The sequence below is a fragment of the Penicillium canescens genome (genome assembly GCF_028828765.1).
Source record: "Penicillium canescens strain IBT 15451 chromosome Unknown utg000006l_segment0_segment0, whole genome shotgun sequence".
Classification (NCBI taxonomy): domain Eukaryota; kingdom Fungi; phylum Ascomycota; class Eurotiomycetes; order Eurotiales; family Aspergillaceae; genus Penicillium; species Penicillium canescens.
In genome coordinates, this window is record NW_026703968.1 from 510179 (window position 1) to 528152 (window position 17974).

The following is a 17974-nucleotide window of genomic DNA, read 5'->3' on the forward strand; positions in this document are numbered from 1 at the left end:
CGAGACCAATTGCTCAGAACTCGATACGCCATGTCTTTCCAATGCCAACATTTGGCTTCTTCACCACGGCATAGGATGCCTGTCCGAGCTGCTGCTCGTAGAATTCCAATGAGGCCGTGGAACCCGCCTTGGCCCCATCTTCGATAACCGTCACGGTCTCCCTATTCTTCCACTCGGTGGGTGGGTCGACAATAACCACCCGCTCGACGGTGACACCGGCCATCGTCTTGAGGTACTCGGCTGTCTTGGGTCCCTTGGTGCCGACGTCTTCCGAGGAGAGGACGGACTCGCGGTAGTGGAAGTGGCGGTGGATGTAAGCTCCACGCTCGTAATCGAAGGTCTCGCCGTCGTCTACGTACAGGCTTCCTTCGGCATCGCGGTTCTTGTCTAGAGTAATGACCAAGGTGTATGGGTCCCAGCGCATGAGACCGGCACTACGACGGGGGCGGTCCTTGCGGGGGATGATGTGGCCACCCTGGATCAGGACGGGCACCTTGTTCTCGGGGGCGGGGACAGTGTGTCTCTTGCCAGCACCCTGATAGACGGTGAAATCGAAGTAGTCGTAGTATTTCTCGTCATCGGAGATATACACGTCCGCGGTTTCGGTGTTCTCGGTCAGAACGGGCTTCACGAGAAGACCAGTAGCGGCAAGGTATAATTGATCATCGATCGCGAAGCCTTGCTCGTCATCTGGGAAGGCGTAGTACTGGGGCCGCACAATCGGTGTTCCGTTGACTGAGGCTTCATGGAAAGCAGTGTACCAGGCAGGGAGAAGTTGATATCTCAGACGGATGGCCTGAGCGATGTAGGATCGGTGGGGCTCACTGATGAGATACGGCTCACGGCGACGAGTGTCGATGTGAGCGTGCGCGCGGAAGAAGGGATACCAAATACCGGCTTGGTACCAGCGGGTCAACAGATCCTTATCAGGGTTGTGGAAGAAGCCGCCGACATCGGCACCTGCGAATGGGAAACCAGCAATGCCATTGGTCAGGACCATAGGGACAGATGCCGCCAGGTGGTCCCATGTGGCCTGGTTATCTCCAGTCCACATAGCAGCAACACGCTGAGAGCCTGCGTAGAACGAGCGCGTCAGAATGAATGGACGGCGAATCTCGCCCTTCTTGCGCTGGAGCATGGCATCGTAGGTGGCGTTCAAGAGGGTCATGCCGTTGACATTGTGAATATCACGGTGCTCCCAGTTGCCATAGTGCAGGTTGTCTCTGGGCATGCTCATGTCCGGTCCGTTGAAAACAGAAGGCTCATTCATATCGTTCCAGATGAAAAGATTCGAGAGGGATCCCTTAAACTTGTCGTACTTGTGAAGAGCTGTCCACCATACACGAGCAGCGGGGTTGAAGCAATCGACCCAGTTTGAGGATCCGGGCCAACACCATCCATCGTAAATCTCGCCATCCTTGTTGAGTACGGCGAGATTCTTGCTTCTGAGCTCGTCGGACACATAGTAGTTATCCGCCTTCTTGATATGAGGGTCGATGAGGACAACAAGCTTTCGTTCTGTCTCATCAAGCTTCTCCTGCATACCCTTGGGGTCAGGGAAGGTGAGGGGATCCCAGGTGAAGTATTTACGGTCATCAGTATATTCAAGATCAAGCCAGATCACATCGTACGGAATTTGGTACTTGTCAAACTTGGCGTTTACCTCTTTCACGTCCTCATCTGTAACATAGTTCCAGCGACATTGGTGGTATCCAATGGCAAACTGCTGGGGAAGTTGCGTATACCCAGTGAGCTCGCCATACGTCTTACTGATTTCCTTAGGCGAAGGACCCAGGAAGACAAACAAGTCAAGCCGGCCAGACTCAGAGATCCAGTGAGTCTGAGTGTTGGTCTTGGAGCTGGTGCCCAATGATAGAGGGTTGGGGGTAGTTGTGGACTTGACAATATCAATCCAGGTTTCCGCTGCATTGAGCCAGAAAACACCAACAGTCGAGTTCTTGCGGTGGGCTTGCATGAACGGGATGGCACCGTAGAGAGTCATTGGGCTCTCGAGCTCATACTCGAACACATCCGAGTTGAATAGACGGTAAGGGTTCTCATGGTTGCCATCGCCGCCCCTGGTCTCCTTGAGCGAAAGCGAGTCGGCATGCTCTGGGATACCAAACACATGGCTGTAGCCAGGGAAAGTGACATCAAGAGCAACACTCTCTGGACCACGGGGCTTGGAGTCAGTGTTGCCACCGAATGTCTCCTCCCACCAGGTGCTCTCGTCCTCGCCAGATTCACCTTCCTTTCCATCCACCTTCGGGCGCCAGTGCTCCATGTTTAACAAGCCTCGCTCGTTCAATTGAACATGAGTTTGACCGTCTCTTTGGAAATCAATCCCGAATGGGGCATGGCGAATGACTGCCTGGAACTTGTCTCCAGGTCCGTATAGAACATTGGTGAAGCCAGTTTCACTCTGGGCATTCAATGTAGCTGACTTGCTGACTTCCAAGCCACCAACGAGCACCCATTGCTCAGCTTCATCATAACGCTTCTTGTTTGCCTTGCTACCGTGTCGCATTTCAATATCGCCCTTCAGTCGCTTCTCTTCATCCACCAACAGACGAGCGGCTCCCGATTCTAAGAAAGAGACCGTGAGAGGTAACCGGACCTTCTCGTCGGCAGTGGTTGTTTTGATGAGGACACCTGTGAATAGGCCATCCTTGAAGTGTACGGTGGCGGGATCGAGCTCATAGGGCGAGTTCCATGAGCCTTGAGTAGAAGCGTCATCAGCGTATGCGCGGTTTCGTTTACAGAATCCAGACTGTTCGCATGTCTTGAAGTCTCCATGTTTGACAGCCCCTGCATGCAAAATTAGCCGTCCGTAAGCTTGACCGAAGGGGAAAAGGGAAACCATACAACTGGGGACAACAATGCATCCAATGAGGATCACCAAGGAGAGCAAGACTGCCCAACGGGGCGCAGGCTGACTCCTGGCCATAGTGTAGACAATATGTGCAACCAGAGACTCTCAATCTCTGAGGGTGTGAGTGATGATGTGACCCGCATCTAAAGTGTGGAGATGTCAACAGCTTCAAGCTGGCCGGACACCTTGATTGTCAGGCATTAAGGCACCAAGGTCACAAGGCGATAAGGCACCAAGGTGAGACACCCCTCCTCCCCCGTCAGCCAATCATCGGCCCAGATGTGATAGCACCGAAAAAAAGCCCCTCTATTTAATCTTCCACCTCCTCCCTCTTTTTCCACCTCATACCACATACATTTTTTGGTTTCATATTCAAAATGTCCGCCAACGAGGAACAGACGTACGTTCTTGCTCTTTATGCTCTCCCTTAATTTGCCCTTTTATCCAATTCCCCTTCACTCCATCCCTGCCGTTACCCCTCATTGTCCGGTCAAGCTAACAAATTGCTCTAGTTTCATTGCCATCAAGCCCGATGGTGTCCAGGTATGGATATAGCATCCGTTGAACCGATCCCATCACGGAAGATAGATTGGTCACTCAATTGAAAGCAGTAACTGACCCCAACCAGCGTGGACTCATCGGCCCCATTATCTCTCGCTTCGAGAACCGCGGCTTCAAGCTCGTTGCCATGAAGCTCACCACCCCCAGCCAGGAGCACCTCGAGAAGCACTACGAGGACCTCTCCTCCAAGCCCTTCTTCAAGGGTCTCGTCGCCTACATGCTGAGCGGCCCCATCTGCGCCATGGTCTGGGAGGGTAAGGACGTCGTCAAGACCGGCCGTGTCATCCTCGGTGCCACCAACCCCCTGGCCTCCGCCCCCGGTACCATCCGTGGTGACTACGCCATCGTAAGAGCTTCCCCGCAATCCACACTATCCTCTTCTCATACTGACCCGTCATTAGGATGTCGGCCGCAACGTCTGCCACGGTTCCGACTCCGTCGAGAACGCCAAGAAGGAGATTGGCCTCTGGTTCACTCCCTCCGAGGTCCTCAAGTGGAAGTCCGCCGCTTCCCCTTGGGTTTACGAGTAAATTACTCGTTTCCAAGTGACTTGGTCTGACGGATGCCAATCCTCGGGTGCTTGCAGCATAAAAAAACGCCACGAGTCCGAGGGAAGGTCCCTGATGGCTTGGAAAAATAAACAATATACAATTTCATATGATTTATGAACATCGATCTCTGGTATCACAGTAATGCTCGACTAGCTCAACCTCTTCGGAACAGCCTCCTGGCTAGGTTGGTCGTAGGTGTAAAAACGGTCCTTGCAAACCACGGCGTGGCCCATACACTCGCTGCCAGCCGAGCCGGCAGCAAAGCCTTGGTGATTGCATAGGCCGTTGCAAATTCCAGGACCAATCGCACCCCCGCACGCTCCGTTATCTTCTCCCCAGTAGCCTCGTGTTCCGCGACAGTATTTACATCATCCTGGTCCACCCAGCCCTTCTTCTTCAACCAGCGACCAAAACGTGCAGCCCCCTCGTCAAAGGCATTGGTCTCGCCTGTCTCCGAGGAAAGATCCGGCATCCATGCACCATAATGGAAGGCACCAACTAGTCCGAATAGTGGGAGTATAGCCGTGATCTCGTGGAGTATTAGGAATGATGTGATGTGGGTGACCGGAGCGCCGAATAAGGGGGTAGTATAATTGCGGAGAAAGCCGGGGAGACGATCATTGAACCGACGCAGACGAGACCGGGAGTCAATGGCGTTCACATTGGGTGGCTTTGGAGGTTGTGAAGGAGAGGGTGTGGACAGGAGTCGTCGCGACACTGCGCGTGATCTGCTATCCCGGATCTGCAAACGGAAATAGCGAAGAATGTTCCGTGGACGGGATGCCATCATAGGGAATTGAGCCACAGGTCTAAAAGAAACAAACGTCTATGTCCAATGAAGCTCGACTGCGGTCAATGGAAGTATCCAACTTAATCGCTGTTAAGCAGTAAGCACGTCGATCGATATCGGGCTGAGTCATCTTGGATCCCATGGCAACTTTTGCAGGGTTCCAGCTGGTTTTTCCTTCAGCAGTTACTACACTACTCCTTGCATGATAGAAATCGGCTATTCAAGCATTTTATGCACATAGTGTACATCTAGTAGATCGTTAGTGCGTGGCCCCTCGGCAGCTGTAGACATCGCAGTATCCGACGCAATCGGCCATAATTGTGACATGGTCCACTTTTGCCCGGATCTCTCTCTTTTCCTCATCCAACCCCTCTCCACATACACTCCCTAGACACAATGGAGAAGAAAATTACAGAGAAGATTGCGGCTTTGCCGCCAGATGCCAACTACTTCTCCCTGGAGTTCTTCCCTCCAAAGACCCGGATGGTGGGGTAACCCCGCGTGCGCAAAGATGTGAAGTCACTAACGATTATGGATTCATGTAGGGTTTCGCCAATCTGTCTGCGCGTCTGGAGCGGATGGCTCAGGCTCTGCGTCCGCTGTTTGTGACGGTCACCTGGGGTGCTGGTGGTAGCACAGCGGCACGATCGCTCGAGTTGGCCGAAGTATGCCAACGCCAGTTACAGTTAACGACGGTCCTGCACTTGACTTGTACCAACATGAGCCGCAAGCTGGTTGATATGGCACTTGATGAAGCCAAAGCTCTTGGAATCCGCAACATCCTGGCTCTGCGTGGAGACCCGCCCCGCAGTGAGGAGTACAACATGCACGGAGAGGACGATAGCAACAAGGACTTCACCTTTGCGGTTGACCTTGTCAAGTACATTCGCAAGACGCATGGGGACTACTTCTGTGTTGGTGTTGCTGCATACCCCGAGGGCCATCCCGCCGATGCCTTCCAAGATATCCAGGATCCGGCGAGAGACATTCCCTATCTGGTTGAGAAGACAGTCGCTGGCGCAGACTTCATCATGACCCAATTGACATACGATATCGATGCTTACACCAAATTTGAAGACATGCTCCGCAACCATGAGTCAGGTGCTTTTAAGACTATTCCCATCATCCCGGGCTTGATGCCCATTCACAGCTACAAGATCCTGACCCGGGTCACCAAGCTCAGCCACGTCACCATCCCTCCCCCGATCTCCCGACGTATGGAAGAGCTGAAGCACGATGATGATGCAGTCAAGCGTGCCGGTGTGGACATTGTCAGTGAGATCGTGGGTGGTATCAAAGATCTCCCCTGCCCTGGACCGCGGGGATTCCACTTCTACACCTTGAACTTGGAGAAGACGGTGTCGTTCATTTTGGAGCAATCCGACTTGATCCCTCCTTACTCAGAGATGAACGACTCTGCTATCGAGGAGGGTGCTCCTCTCGATTTCCCCGGACGTACATTGGGAAGAAGCCGTGCGTCGTCTATGCACTCGCAGCCTCATAACCGGGTTATCGTGGACAAGCTATCTGTGCACGAGTCATCACAGGATTCCGTGCACGAGGCCCTTGCAGACAGTGTAGGTATGCCCATGCAGCCCAACCGCAGCACTACTCTCCAGATTTCTGAGGGTCTGGGCTCGCTTGGTAGAGAAGCAACATGGGACGACTTCCCCAACGGACGATGGGGTGATGCTCGCTCGCCTGCTTTCGGCGAAATCGACGGCTACGGCCCTTCGCTTCATGTCACTTCCGCTGCCGCTCGCCGGCTATGGGGACACCCAGTGGACTCATCGGACATGAGCACACTCTTCCGGCGCCACGTCTCGGGAGAGCTACACATGGTCCCGTGGTCAGAGGGTGGTGCCGAAGAAGACGGTGGTGGCTTGAACGCCGAGACTGAACTGATTCGCCCAGAGCTCCTCAAGCTCATTGACGGCCGCGGTTGGTGGACCTTGGCCTCACAGCCCGCCGTGAATGGCGTGAAGAGTGACCACCACATCTTCGGCTGGGGCCCTCAGCGCGAGGGCTTCGTCTTCCAGAAGCCTTTCGTCGAGTTCTTCTGCTCGAACAACGACTACAAAAATATCCTCAAGCCACTGTTCGCCCAGCACGGTCACGACAAGCTGACCTGGTTCGCTACAAACATCACAGGAGCCTTTGAATCCTCGCTTCCAGCCCAGCCTGCCGATGTCGAGCTGGACGACCTCGGTTCCAACCCAGAGAGCGTCAACGCCGTCACATGGGGCGTGTTCCGCGGTAAGGAAATCGTGACACCCACCATCATCGAAGAGGTCAGTTTCCGCGCCTGGGGAGAAGAAGCCTTCCGAATCTGGGACGAATGGCGCCGCATCTACCCCCGCGGCTCACCCACCGAAACCTACCTGGACACCACCAAGAATGACGCCTGGCTCGTCTGCGTCGTTGGCCAGCAGTTCGGCGCTGGAACCAAGCGCGGCTCGAAGGAGGAGGAAGACGAGGTCAAGTGGATGTGGCGAGTGTTGGCGGGCGAGGATGCTTAGATTGCATCCCCCACTTCCGCCTCTCAATTGGAATCTAGATATACCCTTGGTGATGGAGAATGATGTTGATGGTGTAATGAGGGCAAGCCTGGACTGGACATACGAGAAATGAATGGTACAAAATATGGATTCTGTATAGTAGTCTTGACCTCGTGCAATTGAGATGAATATTATGAATATGCATGTCTTGTTTATGGATTCGTTTATATTCATTGATACGCTGAGTTATAAGCAAATGCTTCTATAAACAGGTCCGCTCATGCAAGAGATTTTGTTTGGAGGTTATGCCTTCTGCGCAAATCCGTGCTCCTCGAGACCGCTTGCGTCGGTGTCAGGCGTCACAACTGAAGATGAGTCGATGACTTCTTCAAGACGGCCATATACCTTTGGTGTGCGGCGGGGTTGGTGAGCTCCCGGGGCTGGGAGTTGGTAGCCACGTAACCTATGAAATAGTTAGCAAAGTGATACCAAATAAGGACGCTATGGGATGAATAAGGCTGTCATCTCATATGGGGAATCACATTGAAAGTGACATACCTAGGACCTTGACCACTGCTCTCCGGCATCTCAGAGGCATAAAAGCGAGCGAACGCTTCAACGTCCTGCTCGAAGGTACCATGCTGAATACTCTCTCGAACTCCAGCAAAAAAGAGATCCAAAACGTGATAATTATGAATTTGAAGAAGTGCCCACGCAGACATCTCCTTCGCAGCCAGCAAATGATGGAAGTAAGCCCGGTGATGTTTCTGACAAGCATAGCAGACACATCCCTCAGCCAGAGGAGATACATCAGTCGCATGCTCAGCAGACCACATATCAGCTCCCAGCGGCATAGGCTGCTTACCGCAATCCAGCGCAACTGGAGGCGGGAACTTGAAGTCTAGTGCGATACCAGCATCCGACGAAGCACCCAAAACAGGCGTCGTCAAAAGATCAGCACCAAGCGAGATCTCACGCAAGATATCATGAGGAGTAGCAGGATTACTAAACAGCAAGCGCGGCAAATCCCCCAAAGAAGCAGGAATGAATTCCAACGAGGCAGCCTGGTAAAGCGCCAGACCGGATATATCCCACCGGAACTCAGATTCCAAATCCTCCAGATAAAGCGACTGTTGCGCATTATCCAGCGGTAAGACCGGTGCAAAGAATGCAGTCTTTGACTTGCCTTTCTCGGCAACAGTGTTTCCGTATAACTGCTCCAATGCATCGCGAGTAAACGCATGCGTGCGATCAACCATCTTCTCGCGCCTCTTATTCCCGGGGGTTTTCCCAGAACTAGGTCTGCCATTCCAATTGCAATATCTGGCCTCAGCTTTTGCACTGCTTCCACATATTGTTTCGCGGGAAGTTGGCGGAATCCAATGGACGTAGACAGCGCGATAGAAGTTGACGTGTTAGGAGGCGGGCATACAATCGCGGGAAACCGCCGCGGGCCAAGGAACACGGGCATGTCATTAGGTAGGCAGGTGAATTTTTCAGGGGGAGACTCGTGCGCCGCAGCTGGTGTTTTGTATACGGGTGCAGAGTCGCTTCTCTCGATGACTGTTCTAAGCCCGGGTGGGCATACACTGTCAGATATGGTCTTGATGGATGGGCCAGAGGATGATGATCTCTTCGAGATATCACTTACAATCCTCGAGTCCGATATATAAATTGCTAATCGCCGTGTGGTCGCGCATCACATCGTGTGCGATGTGAGGCACTGTGCCCCGCGACGTGAGCGGGACATGGTGCGGCGTTGTGATAGCCTTGCGACCAGGGATGGATAATTGACCTACCCGCGGTGCGAGAACTGGAGCTGCCGAGCCCAGAAGATTGAATGTCATTGGGGGCTTTTCGTCCATGGCTGCTGGAGGTTGTGGTGAAGCCTTCGGGGTTGATCTTATCGGGAGAAAATGCGGCTTGCTGATAAACATCCGTTGGACTTGGACAACATTTGGACATCTTGGACTATTGTCATATTCTGAGAGATCTGACTTTTACAATATTAATGAGTGAACGCCAATTACACACAATATTATATTCACATCCTCAACTATGACCGATTTACCAGCGCAGACGCGACGCGGAGCTCTCATTGTCGTGGAGGGACTCGACCGCGCCGGCAAGTCAAGTCAATGCGAGATGCTACGAGGGTTCCTCTCAGAGCAGGGGCATGTTGTGAAATACATTCGATTTCCAGGTATTCATCTGAACTGTGTTCTGTAATTGTGCCATTGGTCTAATAACTCTGCAGACAGGACAACGCCCATCGGCAAGTTAATCGATAGCTACCTCCGCGGCTCATCCCAGCAAGACGACCATTCCATCCACCTTCTCTTCTCGGCAAACCGGTGGGAGGTAGCAAAGAGCATCGAAGAGGATATCGCAAGCGGCACCACAGTCATCGTAGACCGCTACTCTTACTCCGGCGTCGTCTACTCGGCCGCCAAAGCAAACCCCACACTCTCCCTGGACTGGGCATGGCAGCCGGAGATTGGTCTACCCCGTCCGGATATTTGTCTGTTCCTTGGCATTTCCCCAGAGGAAGCGGCTAAGCGTGGTGGATTTGGTGCTGAGCGATATGAGAATGCGGCCATGCAAACCCGCGTGCGGGAGCTTTTCCAGACGATATTTGAGAAGATGCAGGATGTCGCCATTATTGATGCGGGTAAATCCATGGACGAGGTGTCGAAGGAGATACAGAGCGCTGTGACTGGTTGCATTGCGGGTCTGGACACGTGTGGCGCGTTGAGGAAGTTGGAACCTCTTGCGAACTAGAGACAGGCTGGACTTGTCTTGTCTGTCATTCCACAAGTTCTGCGTCGTCCCAATCGCTGTCTTCGATCACAATGTCGAGTTTTGGCGCAGGTCGAGTCGTTTTGTTCTTTTGTCGACCGTCGAAATCGGAGTCGGATTCTAGATCAACCTCTCTATACCAATCTGGTTCTAAGTCGTCTGTGGTTTCTTGTGTCCGTTGTGACCTGGGCTTCACAGGAGATGACTGAGGCCCCGAAGATATCTTTGCTGCAGACTCTTTGCGGAGACGCTTCTCTTTCTTTGTTATGATTGCGCGCGCTTCTTTTTCTGCTCGGTTGCGGAAAGTGAGCTCTTGCATCATCACTGGCCATTGTACCACTGTTTCACATGCTGGGCAGGTCCCTTCAACTGGTGTGAGGAGGTCCGGGTTATTGGCAGCGTCAAGAAACTTGGTAGATAGACATAAGATATGACTCGTGCCACGGCAGTCTGGTTGTGGACACACCACTATCTGTTCTTTGTCCGGAGACACAGGTCCCTCGCAGCACTTGCACTGTAGATCTTCCGGGTCTTCCAGAAGGAACATGGATTTCTCGAGATAATCCTCCAGTTTGGTATAATCAACAGATAAGTTGGTCACGCCCCCGACAGGAACGAGGTCATTGCCTTTCTGAATAGCCGGAACAACACCGAGGTTATCTCCATCTAAAATGACCTTGATATTTGCCGGTAGGCTACCATCAACCCGATCACTCCAAACACGCCAGACGCGGTATACATCAGCCCGAAAGAAGCGAACCCGCAATGGCCACGTAGAGAAATAAGACGACCGAAGCAGCGAATGCAGATCCTCCAGATGAGCCGTCAAAGATCTCCTAACACGCGCGCGCGGTTTGGTCTTCGGTTTCCCGGTCTTGGGGTTGATATTGGATTTGGCTGGATCATTGGGATCTAGCTCATCCTCGGATCCAATATGCCGAGACCTCTCCGGATGTTGCCAGGCCCACCTGCGCGACATTAGAATTCGAGACTGTCTATCGCCGGGGGGAGAGTATATATATATATCGAAAGTAAACTTAGGTATACTTACTCGAATTGCAGAGCCCCAACCCTGTTCATGAACCCTTCCACCACCAGAGTCATTTCCCAGGGTCGTAATTTGTCTCTGGCAGTTCGTTTGGCCCCACCTTTGGCGATACCATTGTGCTGTGGGAGTCGTCGGATTGGGTTTGGCGTCGAGCCGATGTACAGCGAGGCATGTCTGACTGTTGATCTGAGGAGATAACAGCAGTAATACGCTGGGATTGGCTTGGGTTTGGACCCTTCCATGATTGTAGTCACTTCGGCCCTTGATATTAGCTCCATTGCGGGTCCGCCGTTGATAAACATTCGTCACATGATGAGATATTTTAACGGGGAATTGGGGTACCAAGTCAATTGCAAATAGCCCAATGGATTATGCGAGATAGAATATGCCGAGAAATCAAAATCGAAAATATATCAAGCCAGAATACTTTTAGAGTTGAATATAGGTTGATCCTACAGAGCCTCAGAAAAAGGCCCAAAAAGAAGTCGATCCACAACGCAAACAAACAAGTGAAAATATCAGCAGCAACCCAAGATATACTAAGCCGAAGACAACAGAGCGTCTATATTAACTCGGTACCTCACCACAGCCACGTCGAACACCGTATGATGTCGCATATCACGGGACTCGAATCCATGGTTCCGTTTGCAGTAACGGTATTTTACGAGTAGATTACCCGCAGATGACCGTTTTGGCACTAAATCGGGCCCTGAGCAGTCCAATACTGTATGAATCGGTACTGGAATGAGGAGTCCTTCCAGGTCACTTGAGGTCCCTTCAGTACTGGTGGCCCACACAAAGTGACTCGAGAGTACTTCTCAGTACATTGATCTGTACGTCCTTGCAACATAATCCGCTAAGCTTCTATCCCATCTACTCTTTCTTCCCTGCGACTGCCCTTCTTTCCCTTCCCCTCCGACCTTGTCTCTGTCTTTTTCTATCCAAACATCCCGTTTTCCCGTACTCCCTGGTTCGTGCCCCCCGACCTTTCCCCTTCAGATCGCAGGACTCCGAAACCGCCTTTCCTCCCTCACTCTCAATGCCCTTGTCGCATCACTCTCACTTTTAATTTTCTCGACGGGACGCGCCCAATCTGACCGATATACCATTAGCCCAACCTATTCTGAACAATGGGAGCTCCGGCCTCCGCCGGGGCGACCTCGACGGCCGCGGCCGCGCCAGGACAGCCGACTCGGTCCTCGAGCACCCATCCATCACACTCCCACAATGTCCCCTTGAGCGCTCGCAGATCTACGCCCCTTGATTTATCCACTGTGGAACGCCGTGGTCAACCAAACAATCCTCGAGAGCCATCGAAGCGCATTCGCCCTCATGGAATTCCCGAAGCCCCGACTTTCCGTCCGACGGAGGAGGAATTCAAAGACCCGGTGGCCTACATCCAGAAGATTGCCCCCGAGGGCAAGAAGTACGGCATTTGTAGAGTAGTCCCGCCAGAGGGCTGGCAACCTACTTTCGCAATTGATACAGAGGTAGGAATACTCTTCTGACGGATACATTCGGGACTGGTGCACTGGTAGGAACACTGCTGACAATGGTTACAGCGGTTCCACTTCAAAACCCGTCGACAAGAACTAAATTCCGTCGAAGGAGGTAAGCACAAATATCCAGCAGATAATTCTACCCTGGGAACATTTCGCAGTGCGGTTCTGACCTTACTCTAACTCAGGTAACCGCGCCAACATGAACTACGTCGATGGACTCGCCATGTTCCACAAGCAGCACGGCACGAACTACAGCAGACTACCCAGCGTTGACAAGCGGCCATTGGATCTCTACAAGCTCAAAAAGGCAGTTGAGATCCGTGGTGGGTTCGAATCCGTGTGCAAAACGAAGAAATGGGCAGAAATCGGTCGCGACCTCGGATACAGCGGCAAAATCATGTCATCATTGTCGACTTCGCTCAAGAACTCCTACCAGCGCTACCTACAGCCTTACGAGGAATATTTGGCCCGGGCCAAACCAGGTGTCCAGCAACAGCTTGAGCTTGAGCATGGTGGCCCCTACACCCCTTCGCCCAATCAATCTCCCATGGCCTACAAGCCTCTAATGGATGAGAATGGCACACCTTCGAAATCTCGCGATGAAACTCCTACTCTACCCCGGATGGCAATTTCACATACCCCGATGGAAAAATCGCCTGAGAAGCCTACACCCCCCGTCGAACCCACCCCTCCCCCACGTCCCGCGGCCACAGGTTTTACTCCTGTAAATACTGGCCTTGGTGGTTTCACTGCTGTTAATCGCTCTCCGTTTACCCCGACGAACAACACTCCTGGGAACAACACTCCTGGGAATAACACTCCGGTGAACAACGGTCCGCCTATCAAGCGGGAGGGAGAGAACGGCACATCGACCCCCAAGACTGTTTCCGAGCATGCTTTGGTATCCACTCCTGTGAACGGTCAACCTGGAGAATCCGTGAAGCGTGCCATCAGCCAGGAGAATGGTTCTCAGAGTGACATTGGTGACGATGATGGCGGAAGTGGGCGACGCAGCAAGCGCCTCAAAAAAGGTACATCTCCCTGCGCGCTTCAAACAGGATTGGTCTAATCGTATTTCTAGATTCACTACCAACCGTTGCTGGTTCCCATATGTCTCTACTTCGCCCTGCGCTACCTAAAGTTCGCAAGGATGGTGTTCCACCAGATGGAGAGGTAGGCATTGACTCCGTGTCGGTTATTAACCTCATACTGATTCATCAATAGAAATGCGAGACCTGTGGCAGTGCAGATGATCAAGATTCAATCCTACTGTGTGACGGTTGTGAGCTTAGATATCACAAAGCTTGCCTGGATCCATCTACCACAACACCATCGGAACATGACTGGCATTGTCCCAAGTGCCTGGTTGGCACAGGAGAATTCGGCTTTGAAGATGGTGGCATCTACTCTCTCAAGCAGTTTCAGGATAAGGCAAACGAGTTCAAGAAGAAGTATTTTGCTTCCAAAATGCCCTTTGATCCCGTGCTTAACACGCATCGCCGCGAGACAGAGGACGATGTTGAGGCCGAGTTCTGGAAACTTGTTGTGGATCTACATGAAACCGTCGAGGTCGAGTATGGCGCGGACATCCATTCGACAACCCATGGCAGTGGATTCCCTACCATCGAACGCAACCCTCTTGATCCATTCTCTTCTGATCCCTGGAATCTGAACGTGCTCCCATTCTATGGAGACTCATTGTTCCGTCACATCAAGTCTGACATCTCTGGCATGACAGTGCCTTGGGTCTATGTTGGCATGTGCTTCTCAACTTTCTGCTGGCACAACGAGGATCATTACGCATATTCGGCCAATTACCAGCATTTCGGCGCTACTAAAACTTGGTACGGAATTCCCGGTGCGGATGCCGAGGCCTTTGAGGCTGCTATGCGCGATGCAGTCCCGGAACTCTTTGAAGGACAGCCCGACCTCCTTTTCCAGCTTGTGACGTTGATGCCCCCGGATAAGCTTCGAAAGGCGGGCGTCAACGTCTATGCCGTGGATCAGCGCGCTGGTCAATTCGTTCTCACGTTCCCTCAAGCGTATCATGCAGGGTTCAACCACGGCTTCAATTTCAATGAAGCAGTCAACTTTGCGCCTGCTGACTGGGAGCCGTATGGAGCACTCGGTGTTCAACGTCTTCAGAACTTCCGCAGACATCCGTGCTTCTCGCATGACGAATTGCTTTTGACGGCGGCTTTGCGTGATACTTCAATTGCCACCTCCAAGTGGCTTGCACCTGCTTTGGCGAGAACCCGCGATCGAGAGCTTGGTGAACGTGCTCACTTCTTAGCCCGACAGAAGGAAATCTCTGCCCTTAATTCCGCTTACTCTACCTCTATGGCAGAGGGTCCGCAGTCGAAGTTTGTAATTGAGGATGAAGATATTCCTGAAGATGATTACCAGTGTCAACATTGCAAAGCATACGCTTACCTCACCCAGTTCCGCTGTCATAAATCAGGCAAAACTGTTTGCTTGCTGCATGTGGACACGTACGACTGCTGTGGAGAAACTTTTGCTCAGAAGTTGTGTGGTCCAAACCACACCCTGCGTTATCGTATGAGTGATGCCGATCTAGAGGCGCTCGTACAGAAGGTCCAAGAACGTGCCAGGATCCCGGAAACTTGGTCCGAAAAGCTCGACAAGACCTTGGAGGATGAACCAAAGCCCCAGCTTAAGGCCCTTCATACCTTACTCAATGAAGGTGAGAAAATCCCGTACCACTTGTCTGGCCTTCAAGATCTTGCGGCCTTCGTCCAGCGTTGCGATAAATGGGTGGAAGAAGCCAACAACTACATTACCCGGAAACAACAAAACCGGAGAAAAAACGAAAAGGCATGGCGCAGGACCAGTACCAAGGCAGCGCAGCTGGACGATCGCGACCGTGAAGTCCGCAGAGTGGAACACATCTACGCCCTTCTGGCAGAGGCTGATAAACTTTCGTTCGACTGTCCACAGATGGCTGCGCTGGAAGAGAAGACCCGCGAAATCGAGAAATTCCGCCAGGATATTAATGCTGCCCTTATGAACCCGCACACACGACCGATCCAGGAGATTGAAGAGATGATCGAATCTGGCCGAAACTTCAACGTGGAAATCCCGGAACTGGAACACCTGGAACAAGTCTCCCGACAAATCAAATGGACCGACGAAGCTGCTCGCAAACGTGATCAGTACCTGACCCTTCAGAATTGCCGAGATCTTGTCTCTTCCGCTGAACAGCTAGGTCTTTCCGAGACCAACGAGCATTTGCTACATTTCAAGGAACTGACTCGCCTCGGTGATGCGTGGGAGAACAAGGCCAAGGAATTGATGTCGGTTGAAGCTGTCCACTATCAGCAACTGGAAGCTCTCTCTGCGCAGGCGTCTCGCTTCCCAGTATCGCCAGATACGCTCACTGCTGTGGATGCCATCTTGACCAAGCAACGTGAGGCGCAGAAGCGGATCCAAACTCTGTACGAGAAGAGCAAGGATCCCGAGCTGAAGAATCGACCCAAGTACAAGGATATCCGGGACTTAATGGAGTCTCTTGAGCATTTGACCAGTCGACCCATCGGCGCAATTGACTTGGAGCGGGAACAAAAGCGACACGAAGACTGGATGAGAAAGGGCAAGAAGTTGTTTGGCAAGGCCAACGCCCCTTTGCACATCCTGAGGTCTCACATGGAATACGTTGCTAAGCGGAATTCGTACTGCTTCGATCTTGAGGACAGTTACCGCCCGCCTGTGGAGCCCTCCTCTCGGGATAACTCACCTGACGGTCTGCTTGAAAATACCAACAGCGGACCGAATGTGTGGGGTCCGAAGTCACGAAAGAGGGATGTTTTCTGTATCTGCAGACACTCTGAGGCAGGGATGATGATCGAATGTGAAGTCTGTCACGAATGGTAAGTCAACAAACACACTATGGATTGGAGATAAGATAACTTACAGCGTATAGGTACCATGGGAAATGCTTGAAGATTGCGAGGGGAAAAGTCAAGGAGTTCGACAAGTACACATGCCCGATCTGCGATTGGCGACAGAAGATTCCACGTGATGCAGCTCGTCCTAAACTTGAGGACCTTCAGGACTGGCATGCGGAGATTGCAACTCTCCCTTTCCAGCCCGAAGAGGAAGAGGTTCTCGAGAATATTATCAACCAAGCTACTGCGTTCCGCGATTTTCTGCATGGCTTTACGAATGCTGCTTGCACTACAACCGAGGAAGTCCCTACCTTGATATTCTACCTGCGCAAAATAGAAGGTGCTGAAGTTCTTCTCACTTTTGAGACAAACTTCTTCCGGCAGGAAATTCATAAGTGGGCTCCTGTTGCCCCGGAACCTCCTCCAATTCTGGAGCAGTCCTTGTCCACGCGAAAGCCACGCCCTACTAAGCAACAGAAGATGATGGCCCAGCTTGGCGTGGATCGTCCCGAGGATCTCCCAGAGCATCTTCGTCCCAAGCATATCGGCGTCACCAAGCGGAAATCGGTGGATGCTCACTCACAGTCTGCTCGGCCTACATCTTTGCAGCCAGCACCTGTGACTTCCAGCAGTACCCAACCTCCGAGCACGGGTCCAACATTGACGCCGATGTCAGACCCAAATACTGCATCATATCCTTTCTCCGCAAACTACTCTCTGCCTGCTAGCGACTCCACACCAGCCTTTGCACCTACATCATCCTCTGCTTTCCTCCCTCACGCCGTCGCTTCTCAATCCCCTTCGTTCCTACCTCGATCTCCCTCACCCCAGCAGGGTATGGAAACATCGCTTTTCAGCCCTCCGCGTTTCGGTCGTGAACCTCAATTCGCAAGCAGCAGTCCTCGCCAGAATTTGGATGATGTGTTTGCGGATTTGACCAATCAAGAAGATGTCGATCCTGAGGCTGAGGGACAGTCTATGGAGAATACTCATGCGAACGAGGCCCTCGCAGCTCTGGTAGCCGATAATGGCAGCAGTCGTGCTGGCTCAGTTCATGAGGAGCCAATCCAAACTAGCGAATCTCATGAAATCAAACATGAAGGCTCCAATGAAGCCCTCGACGACTCAGAGCTATGATCACGCCTTGCTTGAGTGTTTTTTTCGGTCAAATTTTTCTTCTCTTCTAAAACCCGACCATATGTTCCTCAGGTCTTTACTGTTTTTCTATTGTCTTTTTCTTTGCTTCTGTCCCTATCTGACTCCCCTCTTCTATGCTTCGTTTGTTATAAATTTTCGAAAAAGGTGTACTACAAGAGATGGGTCTGGCGAGTCCGGGGGTGTTTTCCAGCGAATTATTTTCTGTTTTTACTTCTGTTTTTCATACCACCAAGGCCACGTTTGTCACGAGTTATCGTTTTTGCTGCTGCCAACTCACCCTGTAATACTAG

At 52.1% G+C, this 17974-nt stretch overlaps 8 protein-coding genes across 8 annotated transcripts; 4 read left to right on the plus strand and 4 right to left on the minus strand.

Moving 5' to 3' along the window:
* Positions 1 to 13: 13 nt before the first annotated feature.
* N7446_009124 (glucan 1,3-alpha-glucosidase ROT2) lies at positions 14 to 2947 on the minus strand (the record flags this gene model as incomplete). The annotated part of the gene is made up of 2 exons (XM_058517869.1): positions 14 to 2808; positions 2866 to 2947. 2 exons carry the CDS (start codon positions 2945 to 2947, stop codon positions 14 to 16), a joined length of 2877 nt encoding a protein of 958 aa, XP_058368657.1.
* A 256-nt stretch (positions 2948 to 3203) lies between these two features.
* On the plus strand, positions 3204 to 4114 carry N7446_009125 (uncharacterized protein). Its single transcript, XM_058517870.1, has 4 exons — positions 3204 to 3272; positions 3385 to 3415; positions 3501 to 3779; positions 3835 to 4114. The coding sequence occupies exons 1-4, from the start codon at positions 3250 to 3252 to the stop codon at positions 3961 to 3963; spliced, it is 462 nt and encodes a 153-aa protein (XP_058368658.1). The 5' UTR covers positions 3204 to 3249; the 3' UTR covers positions 3964 to 4114.
* A 24-nt stretch (positions 4115 to 4138) lies between these two features.
* Positions 4139 to 4774, minus strand: N7446_009126 (uncharacterized protein; the record flags this gene model as incomplete). Its single annotated transcript, XM_058517871.1, has 1 exon — positions 4139 to 4774. One exon carries the CDS (start codon positions 4772 to 4774, stop codon positions 4139 to 4141), a length of 636 nt encoding a protein of 211 aa, XP_058368659.1.
* A 396-nt stretch (positions 4775 to 5170) lies between these two features.
* On the plus strand, positions 5171 to 7293 carry N7446_009127 (methylenetetrahydrofolate reductase (NAD(P)H) MET12; the record flags this gene model as incomplete). The annotated part of the gene is made up of 2 exons (XM_058517872.1): positions 5171 to 5260; positions 5320 to 7293. The coding sequence occupies 2 exons, from the start codon at positions 5171 to 5173 to the stop codon at positions 7291 to 7293; spliced, it is 2064 nt and encodes a 687-aa protein (XP_058368660.1).
* Positions 7294 to 7575: 282 nt separating this feature from the next.
* N7446_009128 (tRNA-ribosyltransferase family protein) lies at positions 7576 to 9137 on the minus strand (the record flags this gene model as incomplete). Its single annotated transcript, XM_058517873.1, has 4 exons — positions 7576 to 7735; positions 7831 to 8543; positions 8570 to 8835; positions 8924 to 9137. The coding sequence occupies 4 exons, from the start codon at positions 9135 to 9137 to the stop codon at positions 7576 to 7578; spliced, it is 1353 nt and encodes a 450-aa protein (XP_058368661.1).
* A 193-nt stretch (positions 9138 to 9330) lies between these two features.
* N7446_009129 (bifunctional thymidylate/uridylate kinase) lies at positions 9331 to 10053 on the plus strand (the record flags this gene model as incomplete). Its single annotated transcript, XM_058517874.1, has 2 exons — positions 9331 to 9475; positions 9530 to 10053. The coding sequence occupies 2 exons, from the start codon at positions 9331 to 9333 to the stop codon at positions 10051 to 10053; spliced, it is 669 nt and encodes a 222-aa protein (XP_058368662.1).
* A 25-nt stretch (positions 10054 to 10078) lies between these two features.
* Positions 10079 to 11361, minus strand: N7446_009130 (structure-specific endonuclease subunit SLX1; the record flags this gene model as incomplete). The annotated part of the gene is made up of 2 exons (XM_058517875.1): positions 10079 to 11039; positions 11123 to 11361. 2 exons carry the CDS (start codon positions 11359 to 11361, stop codon positions 10079 to 10081), a joined length of 1200 nt encoding a protein of 399 aa, XP_058368663.1.
* An 888-nt stretch (positions 11362 to 12249) lies between these two features.
* On the plus strand, positions 12250 to 17663 carry N7446_009131 (uncharacterized protein; the record flags this gene model as incomplete). Its single annotated transcript, XM_058517876.1, has 6 exons — positions 12250 to 12609; positions 12682 to 12730; positions 12807 to 13652; positions 13703 to 13794; positions 13846 to 16508; positions 16562 to 17663. 6 exons carry the CDS (start codon positions 12250 to 12252, stop codon positions 17661 to 17663), a joined length of 5112 nt encoding a protein of 1703 aa, XP_058368664.1.
* Between the last annotated feature and the right edge of the window lie 311 nt (positions 17664 to 17974).

What these genes read in the sequence shown, in the direction of transcription:
- N7446_009125 (XM_058517870.1), top strand. Translation starts at nt 3,250, where the DNA reads ATGTCCGCCAACGAGGAACAGAC. An exon ending in TCCGCCAACGAGGAACAGAC is followed by an intron (nt 3,273 to 3,384) that starts GTACGTTCTTGC and finishes AAATTGCTCTAG; the next exon opens with TTTCATTGCCATCAAGCCCG. An exon ending in TCCGTGGTGACTACGCCATC is followed by an intron (nt 3,780 to 3,834) that starts GTAAGAGCTTCC and finishes ACCCGTCATTAG; the next exon opens with GATGTCGGCCGCAACGTCTG.